Source organism: Epargyreus clarus, unplaced genomic scaffold (genome assembly GCF_041222505.1).
Source record: "Epargyreus clarus isolate Ecla_fem2 unplaced genomic scaffold, WU_Ecla_fem_2.2 ptg000016l, whole genome shotgun sequence".
Classification (NCBI taxonomy): domain Eukaryota; kingdom Metazoa; phylum Arthropoda; class Insecta; order Lepidoptera; family Hesperiidae; genus Epargyreus; species Epargyreus clarus.
Genome location: NW_027332224.1, coordinates 1,843,146 through 1,868,977, shown reverse-complemented (window position 1 = coordinate 1,868,977; position 25,832 = coordinate 1,843,146). Strand labels below are relative to the sequence as shown.

The 25,832-nt window shown below is 37.3% G+C and overlaps 1 protein-coding gene across 1 annotated transcript; it reads left to right on the top strand.

Moving 5' to 3' along the window:
* Nucleotides 1-1,448: 1,448 nt before the first annotated feature.
* Start1 (Steroidogenic acute regulatory protein-like) lies at nt 1,449-17,749 on the top strand. The gene is made up of 12 exons (XM_073081551.1): nt 1,449-1,466; nt 3,875-3,953; nt 5,497-5,645; nt 6,468-6,626; nt 7,405-7,458; nt 8,069-8,207; nt 8,969-9,132; nt 13,456-13,611; nt 14,050-14,154; nt 15,717-15,922; nt 16,289-16,401; nt 17,565-17,749. Exons 2-12 carry the CDS (start codon nt 3,881-3,883, stop codon nt 17,672-17,674), a joined length of 1,428 nt encoding a protein of 475 aa, XP_072937652.1. The 5' UTR covers nt 1,449-1,466; nt 3,875-3,880; the 3' UTR covers nt 17,675-17,749.
* Nucleotides 17,750-25,832: the final 8,083 nt, after the last annotated feature.

Here is a 25,832-nt window from a genome sequence, read left to right as displayed (position 1 = left end):
CGAAAATAAAATGGTCAGGTTAGGTATAAACAACCCCCACACCCATTTCTAGCGTACAACAGTGTAGATGACTGAGTTACATTTGTAGAGACCATCGTCGTCCAGCATAAGCAATGCATCTGTCAGGTTTTGTTTTTTTTTTAAATATAGGAGTAGCAGACGAGCATGCAGTCCACCTGATGGTAAGTGGCTACTGCCGCCCATGGACATCTGTAATCAACCCCAGATAAGTTTAGTTTCCTACCTGAGGTTGGCCGCAGATACGCCGCTACCCCTGAGGACTAAGCTAGAATGCCTTGGAAAAGTATGTCTCCTTGACCACGCCCTACAAATCATAACATAGCAGCGCTTAACACTGCTGTTATGAGACAGAAATAGATGTGGCGGTAGTGCTGCCGGAGTCGAACCACAGTAGGTTGTACTACCTTCAAAATCTGTTCTATATTATTGTTGTCGTCTTAACAGCAATTATTGAAAAAATAATATTAAAATAGGTAGTTTGATAATAAAATACACTTATTTTGCGGGTAGTATGCATCTAAAATCCCTATAAAAAGGCTGTGATAACGTCTGCTCTTTTAATCGGTTTTTAGTCGTATCGCAGACAGCTCGTAAGTAAGAGGAAACTATGTTAGATTAGTAATTGATGTGTTTAAGGTAAATATGGTGGTTATTATTTTAAAATACTAATAGTATTGTGTAAAAGCAATTAAGTAGAATGGGGTAAAACCTGTAAAACAAAGATATACGTATGGTGTAACCGAAATTGTATTTTGTGTGATAAGCTAAGCTTTGTGAAGTTACTATAATACACAAGTATACTAAATAAACTGTATCAAAATCATTAAAATTAAATTGAATTTCATTATTTTATTCCACTTACTTCATATATTCTTTCTTTTATATCACATCTTATCTTACATTAAAAATCAAAAGTACGTGAAACGGATCAAAATATAGATTCCGTTCCGTTCTCGTAAAGTAAATAAGAAAAGAGTAAATAATAAAATAGCTTCTTTTCAAAACGCTGCTTTTCTCTATGGCATATTAAATTTTACTGTAGGTATTTTGTTGTAAAAAAATATAATTATTATCAACGGACCCTGATATGATCATAAATAACAGTTTATTATATAATTTTTGTAAAGAGTTATTAAAAGGAACGTTGAACGATTGTTTTGTCAACTGTCGTTGTATGCCAAATGCCAGTCTGTCAGATAAGTCAATTTTATTGTTTTAGAAATTACCGTGAAGTGCAGTGCAGTTGGTTTTGTTCACTGATTGATTGATTAGTGCTAACTGGAACTAATTTGATAACATATCCAGTAACAGTGTTCATATAATTCTGTTAATTAATAGAACGATAACCGAGATGTGTGCGTGATATACCCACCGATTTGCATTTTGTTTGGAAGTTATGCATTTAAGAGTTAAACTATAAGAGTTTAAGTAATATTTTTATACAAGTAAGTCTTTGTTTGATAATGAAAACTAATGTTTTGGCTGTATATAATTAAGAGGCTGTTTGTTGTATAATGACCTTAGTATTCTTGAAAAAAAAAGTTTTGCAAAAACAAAATGGTTTCTGTTTTTAAAAACATTTCTTAATGATTTACGAGGCATCTACTATAAATGTTATTTAACGAGATTTTTCCTTTATTTTGTAGGTTGTAATAATGAAAAATACGTTGTTTTATGAATATTTTACAAAATAATGCAACTATTAAATTGATATTATTTACGTATTTGTATCTTTTGTAACACATTGATAACTATTGCGAAAGAATTAGGTTGTCATGGTCGTCTCATATAATCTTACTTCCTGTTTTTTTATTCTTTAAATTTTTTTTATAACTTTAGATTCCCTTTCTGTATTAATAGTTATTACGGAGGCAATGCATCTGTGATTGGCTAAATGTCTTTTGAAGGTGGTAGAACTATAGCACTGCATGCTCACTAGCAACTTGAATCTTAAACATAAAAAATCATTTTTTTGCTTGTTATTATTATGTTTTTCTTAAATGCAGTGGTGGTAGAACCTTTTGTAGGGGTGGTAGAACCCTTTGTGGTTCGACTCCGGCGGCACCACCACCACACCTATTTCTACCTAATAACAGCAGTGTTTGGCGCTGCTGTGTTCCATTTTGAAGGGTGTGGTAAGGGAGACATACTTTTTCGAGACGTTCCAGCTTAGTCCTCAGGGGTAGCGGCGCATCTGTGGCCGACCTCAGGTGGGAATATCTAATCCTATCTGGGGTTGATTACAGATGTCCATGGGCGGCAGTAGCAACTTACCATCAGGTGGACTGCATGTTCGTCTCACGTCTGCTACTCCTATATTATATAAAAAAAAAGAAAAAAATGAGCATGCAATCCACCTGATAGTAAGGCCAGTACTGCCCATGGACATCTATAACCAACTGAATGAAGCCCTACTTAAAGACAACAATAGACATTGCTGCTCCTGATAACTAAACTGGAATGCCTCATAAGTGTCTTTAACCACCGCCTTCAAACCAGAATAGCAGTGCTTAGTACTTCTACTTGTGATTAAGCAGTACATAATATTTTTATTATGTAACAGGTACTCACAATATGCGTTTTTTATTGCCGATATTTTGATCCAGTTACATGGATCATGGTCACGGCGAAACTGAGGTGGAGGAGAGAAACGGTTGACAAGTACTAGTGGTAGATTAATCTATCTACCCTACGTCTAGTACGTTTTTCTTTTCTAGGTTCCATATCATGACACTAACAGTATCCTTATGCACTGTACTTTGTACTATTTGTGACTTGCATAAACTAACCACTGGCATAGTTTCGCCGTGACCATGATCCATGTAACCGGGTCGAAATATCGGAAATAAAAAACGCATATTGTGAGTACCTGTTACATAATAAAATGTCTGAATTCCGCGATCTGAATGTTAGTCTAAAATCAGTACATAATATGTATAATATAAATGATAGATGAATAAGGGCCTTTTCCTGCACCAGACTGGCATAACAGGAAAAAGACCCTTAATATTAGTGCAGGGCTATCAATATGTCAATGTCCTGCATGTGGGCATTATCACTATCCTGGTCTGATAGTGTGTTCCGAGTTTAATCCCTGGAGAAGCTAAAAAACACTTTCTATAATCACAGCCTCACGCTAGGATTTCCTGTGCTGTGGGTGCTATGAACCCCCCGGTACTCCCTGCTGCCAGCTCTCGCCCGAAGGTTCATAGCTGCGATAGTTTGCCCTTACTGTTGCTGCAGACTATATGCTTGTAGTTGTGTTTGACCGCATTGGCTCTCTGACTACTCCTGCGTGCAACAACAACAGAGTGGACTAGAAGTTTGGCACGGACTCTATTATTAAACATGAATTATCAATCTAAATTTTATTATTTAAATAAATCCTTATTCAGTGATAGCCTAGTGGTTAAGAAACTCAGCCTCTCGATCGAGGTGTCCGAGGTTCAAATCCCAGGCACCCACCTCTGATTTTTCAAAGTTATGTGCGTATTAGAAATTAATTATCAATTGCTAAGCGGTGAAGGAAAACATCGTGAGGAAACCTGCAACCTGAGAGACTTATATTAAAAAACAATCTCAAAGGTGTGTGAAGTCTACCAATACGCACTTGACCAGCGCGGTGGACTATGGCCTAATCCTTCTCATTCTGAGAGGAGACCCGTGCCCAGCAGTGGGACAGTAATGCATTGATGAAGAAATAAATCCTTATTCAAGTGTTGCCATAAATAGAAACTTAATATCTAACAATATGGTTAATGACAAAATGAATTATCTCACGAACAAACAAGATAAGTTCAATATACAATACAAACAATGTTTGTTTACAAATAATGTTTCAAATTGATTACAGATCAAAATGGCTGACCACCACATAAGGGAAGCGGCTGAGTCACTACTCAGTAGTACGAATCCACATTATAGGACTTTTTGTGAGTATATAATTATGTTTATTTACTATTATTTTCATTTCAAGTTTATTTTTTTTTATATTATCGGAATAGCAGACGAGCATGCAGTCCACCTGATGGTAAGTGGCTACTGCCGCCCATGGACATGGGCTGTAATCAACCCCAGATAGGATTAGATATTCCTGAGGTCGGCCACAGATGCGCCGCTACCCCTGAGGACTAAGCTGGAACGCCTCGGAAAAGTATATCTCCCTTACCACACCCTTCAAACCGGAACACAGCAGCGCCTAACACTGCTGTTATTAGGTAGAAACAGGTGTGGCGATGGTGCCGCCGGACTTGAACCACAAAGGGTTCTGCCACCTTCAAGTAGTTTTAGTCCAGATTATTAAGATAGGATAATAGTTGGTAAACCTTTTGGAGGGCTTTGAAGGTGGTGGACCTTTGTGTTTCAACTCAGGAGGCACTACTCTCAGTAACTGTGATAAGCGCAGCTGTGTTTCATTCTGAAAGGTGTCGTAAGGCAGATATGCTTATCCGAGGAGTCTGAATCTAGTCCTAAGGGATAATGCAGCTGTGGCTAACCTCAGGCAGGAATCTAATCTTAGCTTAACAGATGTCCATGGGTGGCTGTAGCCACTTGTGCGATGACTGCATGCTTATTTGCATTTTTAATATTTAAAACTAGCTGACCCGGCAAACTTTGTACCGCCTCAAAATCTATTTATCAAATATATTTCATATAAAATATAGCCTATGTTACTCGTGGATAATGTAGCTTTCGAATGGTGAAAGTATTTTTAAAATCGGCCCGGTAGTTTGAGCCTATTCATTACAATCAAACAAACAAACAAAGTTTTCCTCTTTATAATATTAGTATAGAAAAATGTAACAAGTTGGCCATTGGGTTGCCATTCTAAGGGTAAAGATTATTCCATATGTATGTCACCTGGGATCCACAACCTTCCATCCAAACGTGGCTGCCTTTGGTGGTCCCTCCTCCGAGGAACCATACTTTTTCTGTCAATTTTAATTTGACATTGATTATATCATATAGGTGGTATAGTCCATACTGTCAACAACAAGGTTAAGTTCTTGTAAGTAACAATTGTACAATAACTCATGGATTTACGCTGCCAGCGTTATGGGCACTATGCCACAAGTTGGAGAATTGGATGACATCTTTATCTTATAAGTTTAATTTATTTTTTTAATATTAGTTAATTTTTAATTTAATTAGTAGGTATTATATTTTTATTGTTATTATATAGATTATTTAGCGTAGTAAATATTGTTGAATAAATCACTATAATAAAGGATCTATTTTAATTTTAAACAAAAAAAATGTCTATTATAGTCCGCGTAAAACTGCAAGTACGCTCTGAATATAGAAATGAAACGCCAAAGCAAATTGTATGACTACACCCGCTCGCAACAACTTCAGAGTGGACTAGCAGTTTGGAGCGGACTATACTGACTTACCTCTGGTGAACTAGAGGCTGCTACAAACTAAAATATTGACTTACTACTTTACTTCTTACTAATTAATTGTTTGTCATTCCAGCACATTCTCAATCACTGAACCTAGTGTCGGATGACCTCGTGGCGGGGCACAGGCCTCAAGGCAAGATGTCCACTGTCAGACGGTTCTTCTGCCTGTTTGTCACTTTCGACATACTATTCACTAGTCTTATGTGGCTTATATGTGTTATGGTAAGTGCAAGTTTCTTTTCTTAGCGTTATGTATCCAAAAGATAAAAACGGAACCCTATTCCTAAGCCAAAAAAAACATTGGAGTCTGTCTGTCCATCACAGGAATCTATCTGTTGAACCATAATCCTTACTAATGTTAGAAATTCGAAAAGAACTCTGTCTGTCTGTCTGGTTGTCTCTTCTTCACGCCTAAACCTGTCTGAGACCCGAGAAACGACATAGGATAGTTTTTAGTTAGATAGTTTTACTGTAACTTTTACTTAGATAGAGGTGTGGTAAGGGAGACATACTTGTCCGAGGCAGTCCAACTTGTCCTCAGGGGTAGCGGCGCATCTGTGGCCGACCTCAGGTAAGAATCTGATCTTATCTGGGATTGATTACAGATGTCCATGGGCTGTTGTAGCCACTTACTATCTGGTGGAGTGCATGCACTTTGCTACTTTTGAATGTAAATCAACAATAAAACAACAACTTGATAGAAATATGTAGATAATTTGTCATATAAGCTACTGATAATTATCATAAATGTTATTTTGTTGTAGATGATGATGATGATGATAAATTGATAAACAATGTGTTTTTACCACGCTTTTATTAGCTTGACCTGTATGTGTGTAACGGAATCTTTGAACTCGATTTTTACCCACTTTGAACGGTCCGATTAATTTAAAATTTTCAACAAATCAAGAACTGATGACAATACACGATTTTAATAATTTTATCCCATTCACCTCATCAGGATCATCAGGAATCAGGATTAACGATCTTCCTTGTGCGATATTAACGTGGTTTTTAGTTTTTAAACTATAATTATTGTTTCAGATGCGCGGTGAAACTCTAGAACAAATATTCACAAGGGAGATAATTCATTACAACATAAAGACGTCTCTATTCGACATAGTTCTCGTGGCTGTGATAAGATTTACATTTCTATTGTTGTTCTACGCTATATTATATATTAATAATTGGAGTATTATAGCGGTGAGTATCCTTATACACCTTTTTTTTATGATATAGGAGTAGCAGATGAGCATGCAGCCCACCTGATGGTAAGCTACTGCCGCCCATGGACAACTGTAATCAACGCCAGATAGGATTAGATATTCCTACCTGAGGTCGGCCACAGATGCGTTACCCCTGAGGACTAAGCTGGAATGCCTCGGAAAAGTCTGTCTCCCTTACCACACCCTTCAAACCGGAACACAGCAGCGCCTAACACTGCTGTTATTAGGTAGAAATAGGTGTGGCGGTGGTGCCGCCGGAGTCGAACCACACAGGGTTCTACCACCTTCAAACTCTAAGCAGACATCCTATAATCATATATTTGTGATCAGAGCCAGATTTAGAGATGTGAAGGCCCTTGTGAAACAAAGAAGCGTAGGGCCCTTTTTATTTTCCGAATAAAAGGTACAATTTTTGAAGGTGGTAAAGCCCTCACTGATTTGACTCGGGAAGCATCACCGCCACACCTATTTCTGTTATAACAGCAGTGTTAGCGCTGCTGTGTTCCGGTTTGAAGGGTGTGGTAAGGGAGACATACTTCTCCTAGGCATTCCAACTTAGTCCTCAGGAGAGGAGGCATTATATGGCCAAACTCAGATAGGAATAAAATTTTATCTGTGGTTAATTAAAAACGTCCATTGACCGTAGCCACTTACCATCAGGTGCTTATGCTCGTTTGCTTTATAAAAAATATCACTTGTTTTACATTCTTTAGTATAATTTGGCGATTTTTTCTAAACTTTAATTTATTTTTCAGCTGTCTACAGGTGGAACATGTGCCTTCCTAATAGCAAAGGTGTTTGTATTTGATGTAAGTATTGTACAAATAATCAAATTTTGTATAATCAAACATCAATCAAAGCAATTACAAAATTATAGTCCACGTCAAACTGCTAGTCCGCACTGAAGTTGTTGCGAGCAGGTGTAGTCATACAATTTGCTATGGCGACGCGATTCATTTCTATATTCAGAGCGGACTGGCAGTTTTACACGGACTATACATTAGTGACTGTATTTATAACGTAAAATGTAATTCCATTTTGTGGCTATTACTTTAATATGAAGTATTAGATATAAATGCAAGAAGCTGTGAAGATATATAAATAAATTTAAAGGTGGGTACAATCCTCTGTAGTTCGACTCTGGCGGCACCACAGTCACTACTATTTCTGCCTAATAACAGCAGTGTTAAGCGCTGCTTTGTTATTGTTTGAAGGGTGTGGTAAGGGAGACAGACTATTCCGAGGCGTTCCAGCTTAGTCCTCAAGGGTAGCAGCGCATCTGTAACTGACCACAAATAGGAATGTAATCTTATCTGGGGTTAGTCGCAGATGTCCATGGGCGGCAGTACCCACTCAACATCAGGTGGACTGCATGCTCGTCTGCTACTCCTATATTATAAAACAAAATCTTGTCTACAGTGGCCGAACGCCTCTCAGCCGGTGTACCAAGTCTTCCTCATCCTGACCTCCTTCACGATATCCTGGGGAGAGGCCTGGTTCCTGGACTTCAGGGTGCTACCCCAGGAGCTGCAGGCGAAGCAGATCATAGAGGCTATAGGTGAGTGGCAAACTATATTTATGAGATACTTTTAGGACTTTTTTTGATGATGTATTTAAGATACTGCCTAATTTACGTTTGTTGATCCATTTCGATATAGAATGATGAAACCACATGCGTTATGGCGTCGGACCCACCAATACCCACATCCACAAAAAAGCACTAAGTGCATACTAAAGTTGCAACAAGTTATTCCTCATTAACGTCATTCTATCACTGTCACATGATTTTAAGTAGAATTTAACAGATACGAAAGTTTATAAAAACACCAACTGACCCGGAAAACGTTGTTGTTAAAATATAGGATCGTGAAATACTTTAAATAATAAAATCTTATTTTCATAGGTCAGACACATCTTTATTTCTTCAACTTCAAGTTTAGTAACCTATAACAATACTTTTTGGATATAAAGATTATAATATTTACTTATTTAAAACAGTTGTGTTGCCATATAAATAAAATAATGTTAAGGGTGAACAACCCTTATCACTTGGCATGAAAAATAGATAGTAAACCATTCTCAGACCTACTGAATATGCATATAAAATTAGATGAAAATCGGTAAAGCCATTTCGGAGGAGTACGGTAACTAACATTGTGACACGAGAATTATATATATAAGATAACGTTAAATGTTAGTTAAAGAGTTTAAACATCATTTTGATTGTAACTTACATGGTGCAACCCATTCTTGAATTATTTTTAAGATACATTCTTAGAGGCAGTATGTCTATCGTATACTTTATATGTTTATCCCCAGCTCAGCATAGTGCATCAGAGCGCCAACCACTCTTGAGCCCTGGCCGTGCAGCTAGCGCTGAGCGTGGAGAGTCCACCGTGAACTGGTTCTCACCGGTTGACACACCGGAGGGTACACCCGCGCCGCCGCGGCTCTACCAGTCACCTATACTCACTCACGACCAGGTATGATGTTTGCAACTTTATGTTGACTGGTTTGTTAGGGGAAGTTGGGGTTAGGAGTGCCGTTTTGAGTGCGATGGGGTGCTAAGGATGGGCAACGACCAGGTAAGAAGTTCAGACGAGAGTGCAAGAAAATTAGTTTATGTTGACTCGTTTGTTAAGGGAAGTTGGGGTTAGAAGTGCCGTTTTGAGTGCATTGGGGTGCTGAGGAGGGGCAACGAGCAGGTACGTGAGTACATCAGTGTAGTGATGATGTGATACATACCTACAACACGTCACCAGCTCCACTGAACCCCAGCCCTTAGAGAGTGCCGAGCGTGGAGAGGCCACCGTGAACTGGTTCTCACCGGTCGAAACGCCCGAGGGTACACCCGCGCCGCCGCGGCTCTACCAGCCACCTATACTCACCCACGACCAGGTATGATGATGAGTTATTGACTGGTTTGTTCGTGGAAGTTGGGGTAAGAAGTTCAGTTTTGGGTGCAACGAGCAGGTAGGGAATATTAGAGTCGTGGTGTGACTTTGGAATCTGGTGATGAGTGCAACGTCATACTCAACTGCTGGTGGTTGGCATTGCGTAGAAGATCGATGTTTTTTGAGTGTACCAGAGTAGTGATGATATTACTGGGACCAGCGCTTCTGACACCCGGTTTGCAGCCAACGCCGAGCGCAGAGAGTCCACGGTGAACTGGATTTAGTTAAAACTGGTAGAACTCTTCGTGTATTGACGCTGAAGGCAACACCTCCACACCTTTTTCTGATTATTAACAATATATTTAGCACTCCTATATTCCTCTTTGAAGTGTGTGGTAAGGGTGTTATTCTTGAGAACTAAGTTGAAACGCCTTGGATACGTGTGTCTTCCTCACCACACCCTTCAGACCAGAACGCAGCAGCGCTTCACACTGCAGCTATGAGGCAGAAATAGGTATTTAGAACGTGTAGAAAGAACCCTTTTTTTTATATACACTCACAGCCCCACACTAGGATTTCCTGTGTCGTGGGTGCCATGGACACACATAGACAAATACACAAACACCCAGACCCAGAAATAGAAATCTAAATTCATCATTTAGATATCAGTCTGGCCGGGGATCGAACCCGGGACCCTTTGCGCGTCAGACCGGTATGGTGACCGCTCCGCCACGCGGGTCGTCACACCCTTTGTGGCAACACAGGGTTCTACACGTTCTACCTTCAATTTAATCATTTGGTCCTATCTTTGACCTGTATTTCAGATAGATGCAAATATAGACCATTTGTGGAACCTATTAACATCTTAATTAAGGTCAATTGACCACCAATGAAGGATTAACGATTAATCCGCATAGCATGAAGGCCAGATGTAGTTGCGTCGTAGGATTAAAGGAGTCTGTGCATTACACCGTGCTATACCATGACCGTGCTATGAACGTGTCAGACAAAAAATCAGATAAAAAAATCAGTAAAAAATACGAATTGGTCACACACTGTACCTAAAATATAAAAGACAAAATTTAAACCCTTATTTTACCCCCGTTGGGTTAATTTTCCAAAATAAAAGAAGTGGGTATTTCGTTAATTCTAACCAGGAAGCCAAATCTTTCCAAATCCTCATTCAAAACTGATTCACATAGAGCAATTTTGAAAGTCAATAAACTACCACCGCTTCGGAAGATGTAAATCAAAAATTACTCTTATAATTATATCAAAAACTAGCTGACCCGGCAAACGTTGCGTTGCCATATAAATAAAAAAATGTTAATGGTGAATAACCTTTATCAGTTAGGGGTATGAAAAATCGATATTAGCCGATTCTCAAACCTACTGAATATGCATATAAAATTTGATGAAAATCGGTAAAGCCGTTTCGGAGGAGTACGGTAACTAACATTGTGACACGATAATTTTATATATAAGATTACTCTCAAACAAATCATATGCCAGCGTTATAAGATTAAATTATAGTCGGAATTTGGTTCTAGCTACAGTAGTTACATTTTGTTTACAAGTCTTAGTTATAATAACAAATAAACAAAGTGATTAATAAGTATCAAAGGTTACGTCAATAATGTGTTTGTATACTTGAATATTGTTAATAACGGAATATTATGAAACGTCCAGGATAAAATTAATAAAACTGAAAAAAAATCAACGGGTGCCGAGAGTGCCGGCAGGAGTGAAAACTTTCGAAACCGGACTTGAATAATAAAATATAATATATAAAAAAGTAAACTGACACCCATTGACTTTGAGGCCATTGACATATTTTTCTATGCCGACTGTTGAAGATACATATATACTCAATGTTAATTAATTTACTTTTAAATATTTATTTTAAAGGTGGTAGAACCCTTTGTGGTTCGACTCCGGCGGCACCACCGCCACACCTATTTCTACCTAATAACAGCAGTGTTAAGCGCTGCTGTGTTCCGGTTTGAAGGGTGTGGTAAGGGAGACAGACTTTTCCGAGGCGTTCCAGCTTAGTCCTCAGGGGTAGCGGCGCATCTGTGGCCGACCTCAGGTAGGAATATCTAATCCTATCTGGGGTTGATTACAGATGTCCATGGGCGGCAGGAGCCACTTACCATCAGGTGGACTGCATGCTCGTCTGCTACTCTTATATTATAAAAAAAAAAAAAAAGATTATGTGTCACTCTTTGTTTTGATCAATCTCTGTCAAGTATATGTATAATGTAGTGTACAGATTCCAAGTATATCGTGATTAATCCTGCAAGTTCGTTTATATTATCCTATAACTCCTTCACTGACACCGGACTTGACTTTTGCAGTTTGCTTTGCTGTCTTACGAATTTTCGATCAGGCCACCTGTCATTCACAAAAAGTTCATAACGCTGCTAAAGAAGATTTCACTTCAAAAATCGTTTAATTGTCATTTACGAAGGTAGCTCTCTGTTTTTGTGTAAAAATCCGACAAAGAAAAAGATTTAATTAATTCTACAAACGAAGCACAAACTTAATGTTAGTCATATTAAAATATGATCTATTTTAGAACTATCCTACTACATGTATACATGTGTGTGTAACGTTATGAATCAATCACATAATTGTAATCGTCGATCAATTTAAGTGCAGAGTTCAATTCAGTATCGTCGCGATCGCCGTGGCAGTCGGTCGTGTCTCTAACGTTTTAAAGTATAAAAATTACGCAGTTTTATAGAACTTGTTGTCGCGCTAAAATTACGCGGCAATTGTTTTTCGATTGTGGAACTAGTTAAACGTAATTTTGCGGATTGAATTATTTTTTGCAATTTTTACCCGACACCAAAAAATTAAAATCAAGTTGTTGATCTGTTCAAACAATTGCACTAACGACAAAATAAAATTACAACTCTGACATAAATATTTACAATCGTAAACACTAGTAAAAAATAAATTTGTGGTTATTTTTTGTTGATCTTACTGGTACTAGTAAAATAAAATCAAGTGACTTTATTTTTGCAGCCAATCAGATTGATTGAAACTTGTAAATAATAAAACAGTGATTGAAAACACATTTTACTAACTGTTAAAAAAACGGATAAAAATATATCATAGATTATTTTTTATAAAATCATTTTCAAGTTTTAAATAATTTTATTAACTAATCAAAAAGCAAAAAAATATCGTTAAAAATAAATAAATTGACAATCCATTTAAGTGCACCAAAAAAGTTAAAATCATTCGAAAAAATAACATAAACAAATTAAAATTTCTTAAAATCTGCCAATATTCAAAATGGCGTCATCAGCGTCAACCGAATCCTTCGATGAGGAGGAAGTAGCCAACCATTTGAAAGAGCTGGAGACGGTGCAGACGGAGGCGGAGCTGGATGCGAAGCTTGCCAGCTGGAGTAAGCGCGGCTTCTCGCTGGCCAGCTGGATGCGGGCGCTGTTCAACCGGCAGGAGGAGGCTGAGTTCCACGCCGAGTGGCTTACTGTGAGTGGTGATAGAGGGTAGGAAGGGTAAAGGCCGGAAAAATTGCAGGCCAATTCCAAGTTGATCAGGTTCTAAAGAAAAGTCTGGAAAATTCCAGATTTTTGGCAATAGTCGGTTCTTTAAGAGATTGTGATAAGATTCCAGAAATTCCAGGTCTTTATTGTTTGTTAATGGTGGTTAGACTCGATTACAGAAGTCCCTATCAACAACGCCATACCCATAAAACGAGTAATTAATAATCGGCCTAAATCAGTCAAATTATCAAATCGCGTCATCGTCGTATCTTTCGATGGGAAGTAGCGTACTACCTATCTTTTCAACACCACCAGCACTATCTGACGAAACCATCAGACGAACTGCATTGCACACATTTCTCACCTAACTCTCATAGCAAAACATTGTCCACAGATAGAAGAGTACATCCACTTAGCTGAGGAGAGCATGCAGAGCGCCTGGCGGACCATCAACCTGCCGAACTGGAGGCTGGAGAAGCGCGGCCAGCAGAGGGGTGACGTGGTGGAGTCCAGGCAGACCGAGCAGTTCGGCAAGGTCTACAGGTTCACGGTGAGTGGCAGGCGAGCATGCAGTCCACCTGATGGTAAGTGGCAACTGCCGCCCATGGACCTCTGTAATCAACCCCAAATAGGATTAGATATTCCGACCAGAGGTCGGCCACAGATGCGCCGCTACCCCTGAGGACTAAGCTGGAACGCTTCGGATAAGTATGTCTTCTGTAAAAGATCTTCTAAACTAGAACACAGTAGCGTTTAACACTGCTGTTATGAGGTAGAAATAGGTGTGGCGGTGGTGCCGCCGGAGTCGAACCCCACGATACGATATACGTTGTGTCGTCTAGTATCGTGTTAAGTCGTGTCGTATCATGTGAAGGGGCCTAAAGGTATTTTTATTAAGTAATTAACATTGAAGAACTATTGAGTCCTTCAGTCAGTCAGTAGTAAATCAGTGGTTATACTCTTAACTAGAGGTTATGTATGATTCCAGGGTATGGTGGACTGTCCAGCGAAGTTCCTCTACGAAGAGTTCAAAGATAATATCACCAAGTTGCCTGAGTGGAACCCGACTATACTGAAGAGTGAGCTGATCAAGGTAGGCCTCACTTTAAACATCTATAAATGTACTAAGAATGTAAGTTTTGTGTGTCCATACATTTCTCTCATTTTTAATTTTTTTTGTCTGCATGTTTGTCTGTGTGTTTGAAATCGAATCCCGCCAAAACTACTAAATTGAATTCAATGAATCTTTATATATATATTTCTTATGTGCGTGTGTATGTCACTGAACTCCTCCTAAACCACTGGACTGATTTTGATGAATTTTGTTGTGTGTGTTTAAGGGGACTTGAGAATGGTTTAGATTCACAATTTACTCCGTGGGAAAAGGTTTTTTTAATTATTTTTTAATTCGTAAGTAGTTGTTGATTTTGGAATGTTTCACATTGGATTCGGCAGACTTTGCTACCATCGCAGTTTCAAATATTCTATCTATTTTAGTGATAAGGATTGTTCACCCTTAACATTTTTTTTATTTATATGGCAATAAAACGTTTGCCAGGTCAGCTAATTAACAATATATTTATAGTCCGTACCTTGATTTAACATTTACTCTTCATTTCATTCAAATCGATCTACTCTATTAAAAGTTATTACAATTTAAAGACGGAAGTAATTTTTGTAACATTGAATTACGTGTGTGCGGAGCGGAGAATGTCAGTTTGCTGGTGTGTTTCGTGAAAGCATAAAGATAGATCACTCTTGAATAAAGTCGTAAGCGTAGTTCATCTTTCAATATATTATTATTTAATAAAATCATCAGTACCACATTTTAAATTCAATATAATTATTATGTTTTACGGCTATTTCTCAGTGTTATGTTAAGTGCTTTATTTACAAGTGCTAAAAGCTAAAACGCTTAGATTTCAAAAAATACAATATATAAAAAAACGATATATCCTTGGAACATCATTATTTCCCAGAAATTGATCCCTATAAGCTACACAATCCGATAGTAGAATAATATAGGGTGTATTTTTTTCAAATTGATCTCATTCGATGATGAAATTATACAAATTTATTTTTTGTCAAAATCGGCCTCGTAACTCCTTTCAGCATTTTTCGCTAATCCTTATAGTTTCGGATTTGGCCCTGAAGGCCTATTCGAAAAATTCACCCTGTATATTTACAAAAATCATGTCATGTCTTTTAATATATTGAGCCAGGATATATTTAGTGAATCCACTTGTCTTGTTTTTTTTAAATATAGTCACTTTGAAATACAATAAAAGAACTCTCATACAAAGCCGGCGATGCATTGGCGACTCCTCTGGTGTTGCAAATGTCCATAGGCGACGGTGACTGCTTTCCATCAGGTAGCACGTCTGTCTAATCGTTAGGTTAAACTATAAAAAAAGCAAAAGGTTTTATAAATTAAACGTATTCAGAGTATAGACCCTCATTTTTTGGAGTTTACTCCTTAAGAAACGATTTGAGTTATAAGGCCCGGTACGGAAATTTTATGAGGAGTAAAATCAAGTGTAACACGAAAAGTTGAGGCGTTACGTAGAAAGAGACAAACATATATATCCACACTTTACGCGCAACACCAGTGAAGTCACTGAATAGAAATGTCATAATTTTATGTTTGTATTCCAGGAGGTAGCCCCAAACATCGACCTCTCCTACCAGGTGACAGCGGGCGGAGGCCGGGGCATCATCTCCCCCCGGGACTTCGTGATCCTCCGCCGCCTGGCCGCGCTGACACGCGAGGGTCGGGAGACGGCAGCGGAGCCCTACTGCTACATCAGCTCCGGTGTCAGTGTTGAGGTGCCGGGGTACCCGCCGCACAGGGGGATGGTCAGGTGAGACCTGGTTATTTTTATAATATAGGAGTAGCAGACGAGCATGCAGTCCACCTGATGGTAAGCTACAGCCGTATGAACATCTGTAATCAACCCCAGATAGAATTAGAGGTTCCTAGAGGTCGGACACAGATGCGCCGCTACCTCAAAGGACTAAGCTGGAACGCCCCGCGACAAATATGTCTCTCTTACCACACCCTTCAAACCAGAACACAGCAGCGCCTAACACTGCTGTGTTACGCTACAGAAATAGGTGTGACGGTGGTGCTGCTGGAGTCGAACCACAAAGGGTTCTACCACCTTTAAAATAATATGTTAGCCTATTTAATAATGACATACATGTAAAAAATATTTTTTTGGTTCCAGAGGTCATAACAAAGTGGGATGCTGGTGTCTCAAGCCAAAGAAGATACAGACCGCTGGAGGCAAGATTGAGGAGACGACAGTCTTCCAGTGGCTCATGTGCTGTGATCTCAAGGGTATGGTGTTTTCTTCATCATCATCATCATCATCCCAGTACTGTCCCACTGCTGGGCACGGGTCTCCTCTCATAATGAGAAGGATTAGGCCATAGTCCACCGCGCTGGACAAGTGCGTGTTGGGAGACTTCACATACCTTTGAGATATTTTTTTTATAAATCTCTCAGGTATGCAGGTTTCCTCACGATGTTTTCCTTCACCGTTTAGCAAGTGATCCTTACTAATATTATAAATCCGAAAGTAACTCTGTCTGTCTGTCTGTCTGTCTGTCTGTCTGGTTGTCTTTTCTTCACGCCCAAACCACTGAACCGATTTTAATGAAATTTTGTACAAAGATAGTCTGAGACCCGAGAAAGGACATAGGATAGTTTTTATCCCGGAAATCCCAAAGGAACTAGGGATGGCGATCTAAGATCGATTAATCGGAGAATCGATCTTTTGGACCCAAAACATCGATTATTTTAATCGATATTAGTAAGGATTGAATCGTAAACTATGCATTTGATCAAGTGATGATCTTTAGCAAAGTTGAAGGTACGAATTTACAGTTTTATGTAAGTTAGTATGTTATATTATTTTCTTTTAAGCGCGGGCGAAGCCGCGGGCAAATACTAGTAATTAATATGTAATACGCACATAACTTTGAGAAATCAGAGGTGCTTGCCTGGGACTTGAATCTCGGACAGAACTAAAGTCCTATGGGGCCGACGGACAGGAGTACAGGTTTAGTAATATGGTTCCGTTTTTACCCTTTGAGTACGGAACCCTAAAAATCAAGAAATTCATGTGACTTACTTTTTTTTACAATATAATAGTAGCAAACGAGCATACAGTCCACCTGATGGTAAGTGGCTCCTGCCGCCCATGGACATCTGTAATCAACCACAGATAGGATTAGATATCCTACCTGAGGTCGACCACAGATGCGCCGCTACTATGGACTAAGCTGGAACGCCTCGGATAAATATGTCTCCCTTACCACACCCTTCAAACCGGAACACAGCAGCGCTTAACACTGCTGTTATAACAGAAATAGGTGTGGCGGTAGTGCCGCCGGAGTCGAACCACAAAGGTTTCTACCACCTTTTACAACTACTAGGCTATCATTGCTGCTTTTTGTTAGTATTTTAGTGTAAATATGTATTTTTCTTTTGGTTTTCAGGTAAAATTCCACAATTCGTCCTCGATGCGGCCTTCGCGACTGTCATGTTGGAGTATATTGTACACGTTAGGAAGTTTGCAGCGGACTGCAGGGCTAAAGGGATGTTCTGATGTACCACAGTGGCACATCACTAGTCTAAGCTACAATAGCAGATCTTGTAAGGCAATGGTACCTATGTCACATCACTGGCTGCTGTGAGTAAGCCAAAACAATAATGGATGTAAATTAATTAGGTAATGGTACCGTTGTCACATCACTAGACCACTGCTGGGTCCAAGGTATATAACAATAGTAGTAATGGTACCCATGTCACATCACTAGCTGCTGGGTGTGAGTTAACATAATACTGGATATATGGTAATGGTACCTTTGTCACATCACTAGCTCACTGCTATAATACGTGGCCTTCGCAACTGTCATGTTGGAGTATATTGTACACGTTAGGAAGTTTGCAGCGGACTGCAGGGCTAAAGTGATGTTCTGATGTACCACAGTGGCACATCACTAGTATAAGCTACAATAGCAGATCTTGTAAGGCAATGGTACCCATGTCACGCCACTATCCCACTTCTGAGCAAATAGACAAGAAAACGAAGCCTCTTAGGTAAAAGTACCCATGTCACATCACTAGTCTACTGCTGGTGTGAGCAAAAATAATAGCAGATTTTTTATTGCCTTAAAAATTCTGCTATTATTTTTTGTACCTTTGTCACATCACTAGCTGCTGGGTGTTAGCCAAAACAATAATGGATGTTGTAAAGTAATTAGGTAATGGTACCGTTGCCACATCACTAGCTGCTGGGTGTGAGTTAAAATAATACTGGATGTATGGTAATGGTACCTTTGTCACATCACTAGACCACTGCTGGGTCCAAGGTATATAACAATAGTGGTAATGGTTTTCGCATTTCACATCACTAGCTGCTGGGTGTGAGTTAAAATAATACTGGATGTATGGCAATGGTAACTGTGTCACATCACTAGCCCACTGCGTACGTAAGCTAAAGCAGTAGTGGATGTTGTAACGTCACATCACTAGTCCACAGCTGGCGTGAGCCAAAACAATAGATATTCTAAGTAATGGTACCCATGTCACACAGTTAGACAATAATAGCCGATATTGTAAGGCAATGGAGGTACCAAAGGCAATAATTGTATTGTATTGTATAATACAATACAATTATTGTCTGGCTATATTGTAGCCAAACAAGAATACAATTATTATAAGACACTAATTGTATTATTGTCTTATAATAATTGTAGCCAGGCTATATTGTAGCCAGACAAGAATACAACACAATAACGTAGAATATATTATAATACAATAATTGTATTATTGTATGACAATGGTAACAATGTCACATCACTAGTCCGCTGCTAGGGACAGGCTTGAAAATAATAGCAAATGTCGAAAGAAAATGGTACCCATGTCACACCACTAGCCCACTACTAGGGACAGCTAAAAATCTGTAGTAGGTCTACTAAGGCAGTGGCACCCATGTCACACCACTAGCCCACTGTTGGGCACACGCTAGAATTATCTTATAGTAGCTCTTATTTGTGACACCGACAATCAAAAGCTAGATCAATAATCAACAGATTTAATTGATGACTTTATTTCATTAGCTTTAAGGAGAATTAATATCCGAATTAAGCTTTATTATTATATATATATACAGGGTGAATTTTTTCAAATAGGCCTTCAGGGCCAAATTCGAAACTATAAAAACTAAAATTAGTTTTTTAAAATATCTTTTTCCTTAGCTGGGAATCGAGAGAGTTCATTTTGAAAAAAAATACACCTCTATATGATTCCACTATTTGATAGTGTCGCTTATAAGGATCAAATTCTGGGAAGTAATGTTATGTGACAAATTAGTTTTATCAAAATCGGCCTCGTATCTCCTTTCAGCATTTTTCACTGATCCTTACAGTTTCGGATTTGGCCCTGAAGGCCCGTTTGAAAAATTCACCCTGTATATTTTATATTACTGTCCAATTATAGGTTTAGGTTAGGGATGGCGACTGTTTCAAAAAAAGATCAATTCGAATCGAAGTGTGAGAAATCGATTCACAAAAAATCGAGACTCAAAGAAGAAAATTGTTCAAATTGTTCCAAGTTGTTTTTTTTTCTCTTTTCTCTTTCTGTTTTGTGGTGCAATTATCCGAATAAATGTTTCTTTCTTTCTTCTCTTGTCGAAAATCGATTTTCCATCTATTCAGGGGCGAAGTTAGTGAAACGAAGGTTTTCAGGACCAAACAATCACTGAAATATGTATCCCTCAGCAATAGATTAGTAAAGAAGACTCACTCCTAACAAGAAAATGCAACCAGTTTTGACAATTGAAACTGTCACTGTCATCTATTTTCGTGTTTGAAAAATATTAAAAAATGTAGTTTTCAGATCATTTACGAATGAAACGATATTTCTCCGCACTTTTTTCAATTTCGTGTCTTATCTGCGCATGTCGGCATTGTTCCGCGTAAATTACACCATGACAGCCATTAAACGGCTGACAGAATTGTCAGCCGTTTAAGTCATTTAATGGCTTCCTTCAATTACAAGGCGGTGAGATATCTATACTTATCTATGCCGTCAGCAAAAAAAATCTTTAACACATTTATTAATATTCAATCAACTTCCAAAAAATCGATTTTTGATTTTATAGGATGCAATATCGATTTACTGAATCGATCTATTACTGGAGATCGATTAAAATAATCGATTATTTGATAAATCGATCTAAGATCGCCAACCCTAGATTAAGTTAGTTGTAAATCGCCCGGGCATTTGACAGAATGTTAGTTATATTGTAAAAAATATATGTAAGTTTTTGTTTTTACATTGTAATATATATTTATACTTGAAAAGTTTGGTTTTTAAAAGACGAGGCTCGAGAAACGTTTTTTTTTTTTTATATTATGTATTTTTTTAAATTTAAGTGTCTATCTATCTATATAAAAATCATTTTACCGAAAGAAGTGGAAAAAATACTGTATGTTTTTTTGTTACTTTTTATTTGTTTTATATTTTGAGTTCAAGATTTTTTTATTTTCAAAAGTTTTATTTTTATCTTTGAAATAAATGTGTATGTAGAAAGTTTTATAAGCAAGCTTTTTTCGTATTCTCAAAAAACCCTTTCATTTGACACCCGTCAAGGGGGTACATAAATAATAAATAGTCCGCCATCTTTAAGCGTCCGCCATGTTGGATTCAGCATGACGTCACTAAGCTAGTCATGTATTGTCATCCAAAGCAAAATTTCACCTCAATCGATTGTCGTTGCCTGGTTTAAAAATCAGTTGCAATATACGACCCATACATAGATACGAACAAACAAGGAAAGTTACATAAAAGTTATTATAAATATGTTGTATATATTTATTTTAAAGCTGACCTGGCAAACGTTGTGTTGCCATATAGATAAAAAACAATTAAGAGTGAACAACCCTTATCACTTAGGGGTATGAAAAATAGAAAGTAGCCGATTCTCAGACCTACTGAATATGCATATAAAATTTGGTGAAAATCGGTAAAACCGTTTCGTATGAGTACGGTAACTAACATTGTGACACGAGATTTTTATATATAAGATGAATAATAAATAATTATTATAGTTAAAACTAAAAACCACGTTAAAATTGCATAAGGACAATCGTTAATCCTGATTCCTGACGATCCCGATGACGTGAATGGGATAAAATTATTAAAATCGTGTATTGTCATCGGTTCTTGATAATTGTTCAAAATTTTAAATTAATCGGACCGTTCAAAGTAGTTAAAAATCGAGTTCAAAGATTCCGTTACATACATACAGGACAAGCTAATAAAAGCGTGGTCAAAGAAAACTTTTAAATTAATTAACAGATATTTTAATTTTATTTTTTTTAGTATATTATTTGATTAAAATGTACCACCTATTTGTGGGATTATTTATGTCCTATTTTTAATGTGACTGAAAAATCGACTCGAAATTGATATTTTTCAAAAATATTTTACTAATAAAGATAGCATGGTCATTGTTTTGACAAAAAGTTTAATTTATTAATATTTATGTTGTTTTTCATCATTTTTTTACAAAATATTTTAGTTATTGATATTTAAGTCATATTTGATGTGAAACATCTATAGCCGCACGTAAAACCGATATCTGGCGTGGCGACGCATGCCGTATGCACGCTATACGATGGTATATATATACAGTCTATATGCAGTAGTGTGTACGGTGTGGCGACGCGTCTCCATGCGCAATCGACTGTGCGAATTAAGTAGTCACGATTTGAAATAAATTCGTAATTTTTTGTATTTAATGAAAATAAATGTTTATTCAATAAATAGTCATCGTTATCTGGAAAAAAATCGTAATATTTTATTTTATCATTATGACATATTTAGTTCCTATCACAATATGTTCTTTTCTGCATATTACTTTTACAAAATAATGTCGATGTTTCACATCTGCCAGGCGTCCCGTGACGGCTCACAATTTTTTTTTATTTTTATTAATCTATGCAATCCCGCCTTATGTATTTTATTAAATTACAAATTATTTCTGTTGTACAAGTAATCTCTCTTTTTTTGTTAAAACTATTTAATATATATTTTTTTAAATATGGGAGTAGCACACGAGCATGCAGGCCACCTGATGGTAGCTACTGCCGCCAATGGACATCTGTAATCAACCCCAGATAGGATTAGATATTCCTACTTGATGTCTGCCACAGATGCGCCGCTACCCCTGAGGACTAAGCTGGAACGCCTCGGAAAAGTCTGTCTCCTCGTAGTAGTTATTTATATTAATGGAATTTGCTACATGTGGAATCTTAATACAGATATATTAGTGTTGAGCCTAATAACAGCAGTGTTGAGCGCTGCTGTGTTCTGGTTTGAAGGGTGTGGTAAGGGAGACAGACTTTTCCAAGGCGTTCCAGCTTAGTCCTCAGGAGTAACGGCGCTTCTGTGGCCGGTCTCAGGTAGAACTAATCGTATCTGGGGTTGATTACAGATACGGCAGGTTTCCATCAGGTGTACTGCGTGCTCGTCTGCTACTCCTATATTAAAATAATATGTCATTGGATTTAAAGAATGTTTACGGATTACAATTCAGATTGAATCAAGTTATAATAAAAAAGATTTTTAAGATAAGTATATTGTTTTAATTCTCTATGTAATTATAAATAATTATGTATTTTATGTTTAAGTATTAAATTATAATCTAAATATTCATTTAAACATATTTTATTGTAAGTTCATTTGCATTTTTCTGTACAAATTGTATCTGTTGTTATATTTTTGTTAAATTATAAGAAATAATTCTTTTTTCGTGATATTTTATTTAAGGTTTTGTAGCAATGTAACTTTTCTCATAATTTTCCTTTACCGTTACAACCATAGATTAGTAAAGATACTTCGCCGCCTTGAAATTGAATGAAACTACAAACGGCTTATTAGTAAGTTCTTTTTTTGAATGCTTGACAAATAAAAACGTTTTTAGGGAAAATTTGCGAATAAATAACTAGTACTGCGTAAGTAACGTAACAAATAAATAATTATTTCAAATATTTTAGCGACATTTTAGCACCGAGACGTGGCAAAACTTTTTTACGCAACTATTTCAATTCTCAAAACTGGGTACATTTTCTGTTAGGAGTGAGTAATCTTTACTAATCTATGGTTACAACAAGTGTTATTTAATAAGTGATAAAAATTGATATTTTGTGAAATGTTAATTTTTTTTTCGTAAAAAATATGTGTGCACACATGAGAAGTTATACTTCTGTAGCGTAATTAATGATTATTTTATGCTTAAGGTAAATTTTAATTGAGCCTATGACCGAATGGACGGAAATAAATACAAAAAATAATGTATGTGTTACATTGGCGCGCAATTTTGTGCCAAAAAAAAATGACTATGATATGTTTTTTTTAAATGTCAAAAGAATTTGAAGTTAAAGCCGGGACCGCTAGTAATTTATGATTTAACTTGAAAAATGTTTTGATGTCCTTGTGACGTAACAATATGATGACAAGCCACGTGACCAAACCGGTCCAAACGCAACGGAATCCGGGTTCGATCTCCGGCCAGACAGAACTAAATGATGAATTAAGATGTCTCTTCTGGCTCTGGGTGTTTGTGTGTCCGTAGCGCCCACAAGCCAGGGAATACTAGTGGGGATGTGAGTGTAAAAACCATATTTTTTCGTACATTTAATACATACTGTACATTGATATACCCAAACACGCCAAAAGAAGTGTGACTTCGAAAATTATGTGAACGTCTGGGACTCAAATCCTGGATCTTCAGAAACATTCAGACCATTACAAATCGCCTTCTTAAAAATATATTTAATTTCTTGTGACAATGTTACCCCCTTTCAAGCCATGTCAAACTTTATTGACCCCCTACTACCCCCTGCGACCCCCTAAACATGACGTAATGAGCAATTGATTAGTATAAATGCTTCATAAATAAATATAAATGCATCCTCAAACACTCCCAACATCCTCAAACACTCCCCTCTTCCTCGAATTTGCGCCGAATACAACCGACTATGCAATATAGATAAGGAATTCGACATTTACTTTGATACATTATCTATTTTAAAAAATAAAATTTTAGCACATAAGTAGCACTTATCATCATCATCAGCAACCCATTACTGTCCCACTACTTATATCAGTAGAACTTATATCATAGTTAAATGGCACAGATCGAAACTAGTGGGCAACAGTTGCGGTTGTTTCATTATTACCATGCTCAGTCAGCATTATAATGGTTGCGTATGGTTCGATTTGTTCCATACAAATTAAAGATACAGACTAATATAATATAAACGTTGTTCATGCCTATAATTGGCACTCATACGAACCTTATATTATTAATACTACTATAGTGTACTTCTAAGTACTATATAATGTATTGTGTGTGTTGCTGTTGGCATGTAATTAAATAAATAAATAATGTATAATATAAGTATGTATAATTGTATCGGAACGCATGTATATTTTATATTTAAGTGTATAGTTAATCGCGATGCCTAATAAAGAAATAAACATTTTTATATTGTAAAAAGTGTTTTATTTTTACTTTACTACCCTTAATCATAAATATATTTTTATTCAAACAAGATTAATTAATGCCCTATTTGCTTCCCCTTGGGCAGAGTTTCACAACCATTTTTATTGATCTCCCTAGATTATAAATAATCTTTTCATTATATTATTATTTAAATTACAAAAACATATTATATTAACGATATTTAATTATTTTAATTTGTAAAAAATAAAATTTTAATTTTAATCTTTTCAATATTGATACTGATTATGACTTGGTACAGCTTATGCTCTCCTAGTACGGTGCAACATCCAGGACGAGACCCCTAGGGGATGATTTTTTCTAACTAGCCACCTAGGACAGGGCTTTTTAACATGTTTTCCTTTACGGTTAAAATAAGAGAAAATTAATTATTATAATGACTGTAGTGCCCGGGATTTGAATATCGGACCATGGATCATGAGGCCGCCAATCACCAGAATACTCACTGATGGCATCTACTGAGACAATTAGAACGCCTCTTGTAAGTAATGCATGAACTTGGCTACTAAGTTCCCGCCATTTTTAGAGTACTTAATAATAATAATACTTTTGTTGTTTACAACTTCTTACCAACTTCGTCATCGTCATTGTCAACTTATTATTGTCCCACTGTTGGGTATACGGGTCTTCTCTCAAAATGAAAAGGATTAGGCCATAGCCCACCGCCCTGGCCAAGTGCGTATTGGTAGACTACACATAGGTACCTTTGAAAACATTATTTAAAAGATCTATCAGGTACGCAGGTTTCTCCACGATATCTTCCTTCACCGTTACAGCAAGTGATAATTAATTTCTAATATGGACATAAGTTTGAAGAGTCAGAGATGCGTGCCTGGTATTGAACCTCGGACCCCTCGATCGATCGGCCGCGTTTCTTAACCACTAGACCACTGCCCGACGAGGAAACTGCAGCGAATTATCATGTGTGGAAAAGGCGTAAATATGTGACTGAGATACGAATGCGGTACGACTTTATTATAATATAGGAGTACCAGACGAACAGGCAGTCCACCTGATGGTAAGTGGCTACAGCACACAACTGCACTTAACACTGCTGTTATTACGTAGAAATAGGTGTGACGGTGGTGCCGCCGGAGTCGAACCTCAAACCTTTAATAATCCGTTTAATGGATAAAAACCATCTTATTAAAGGTAGTATGTTCAAAAATAT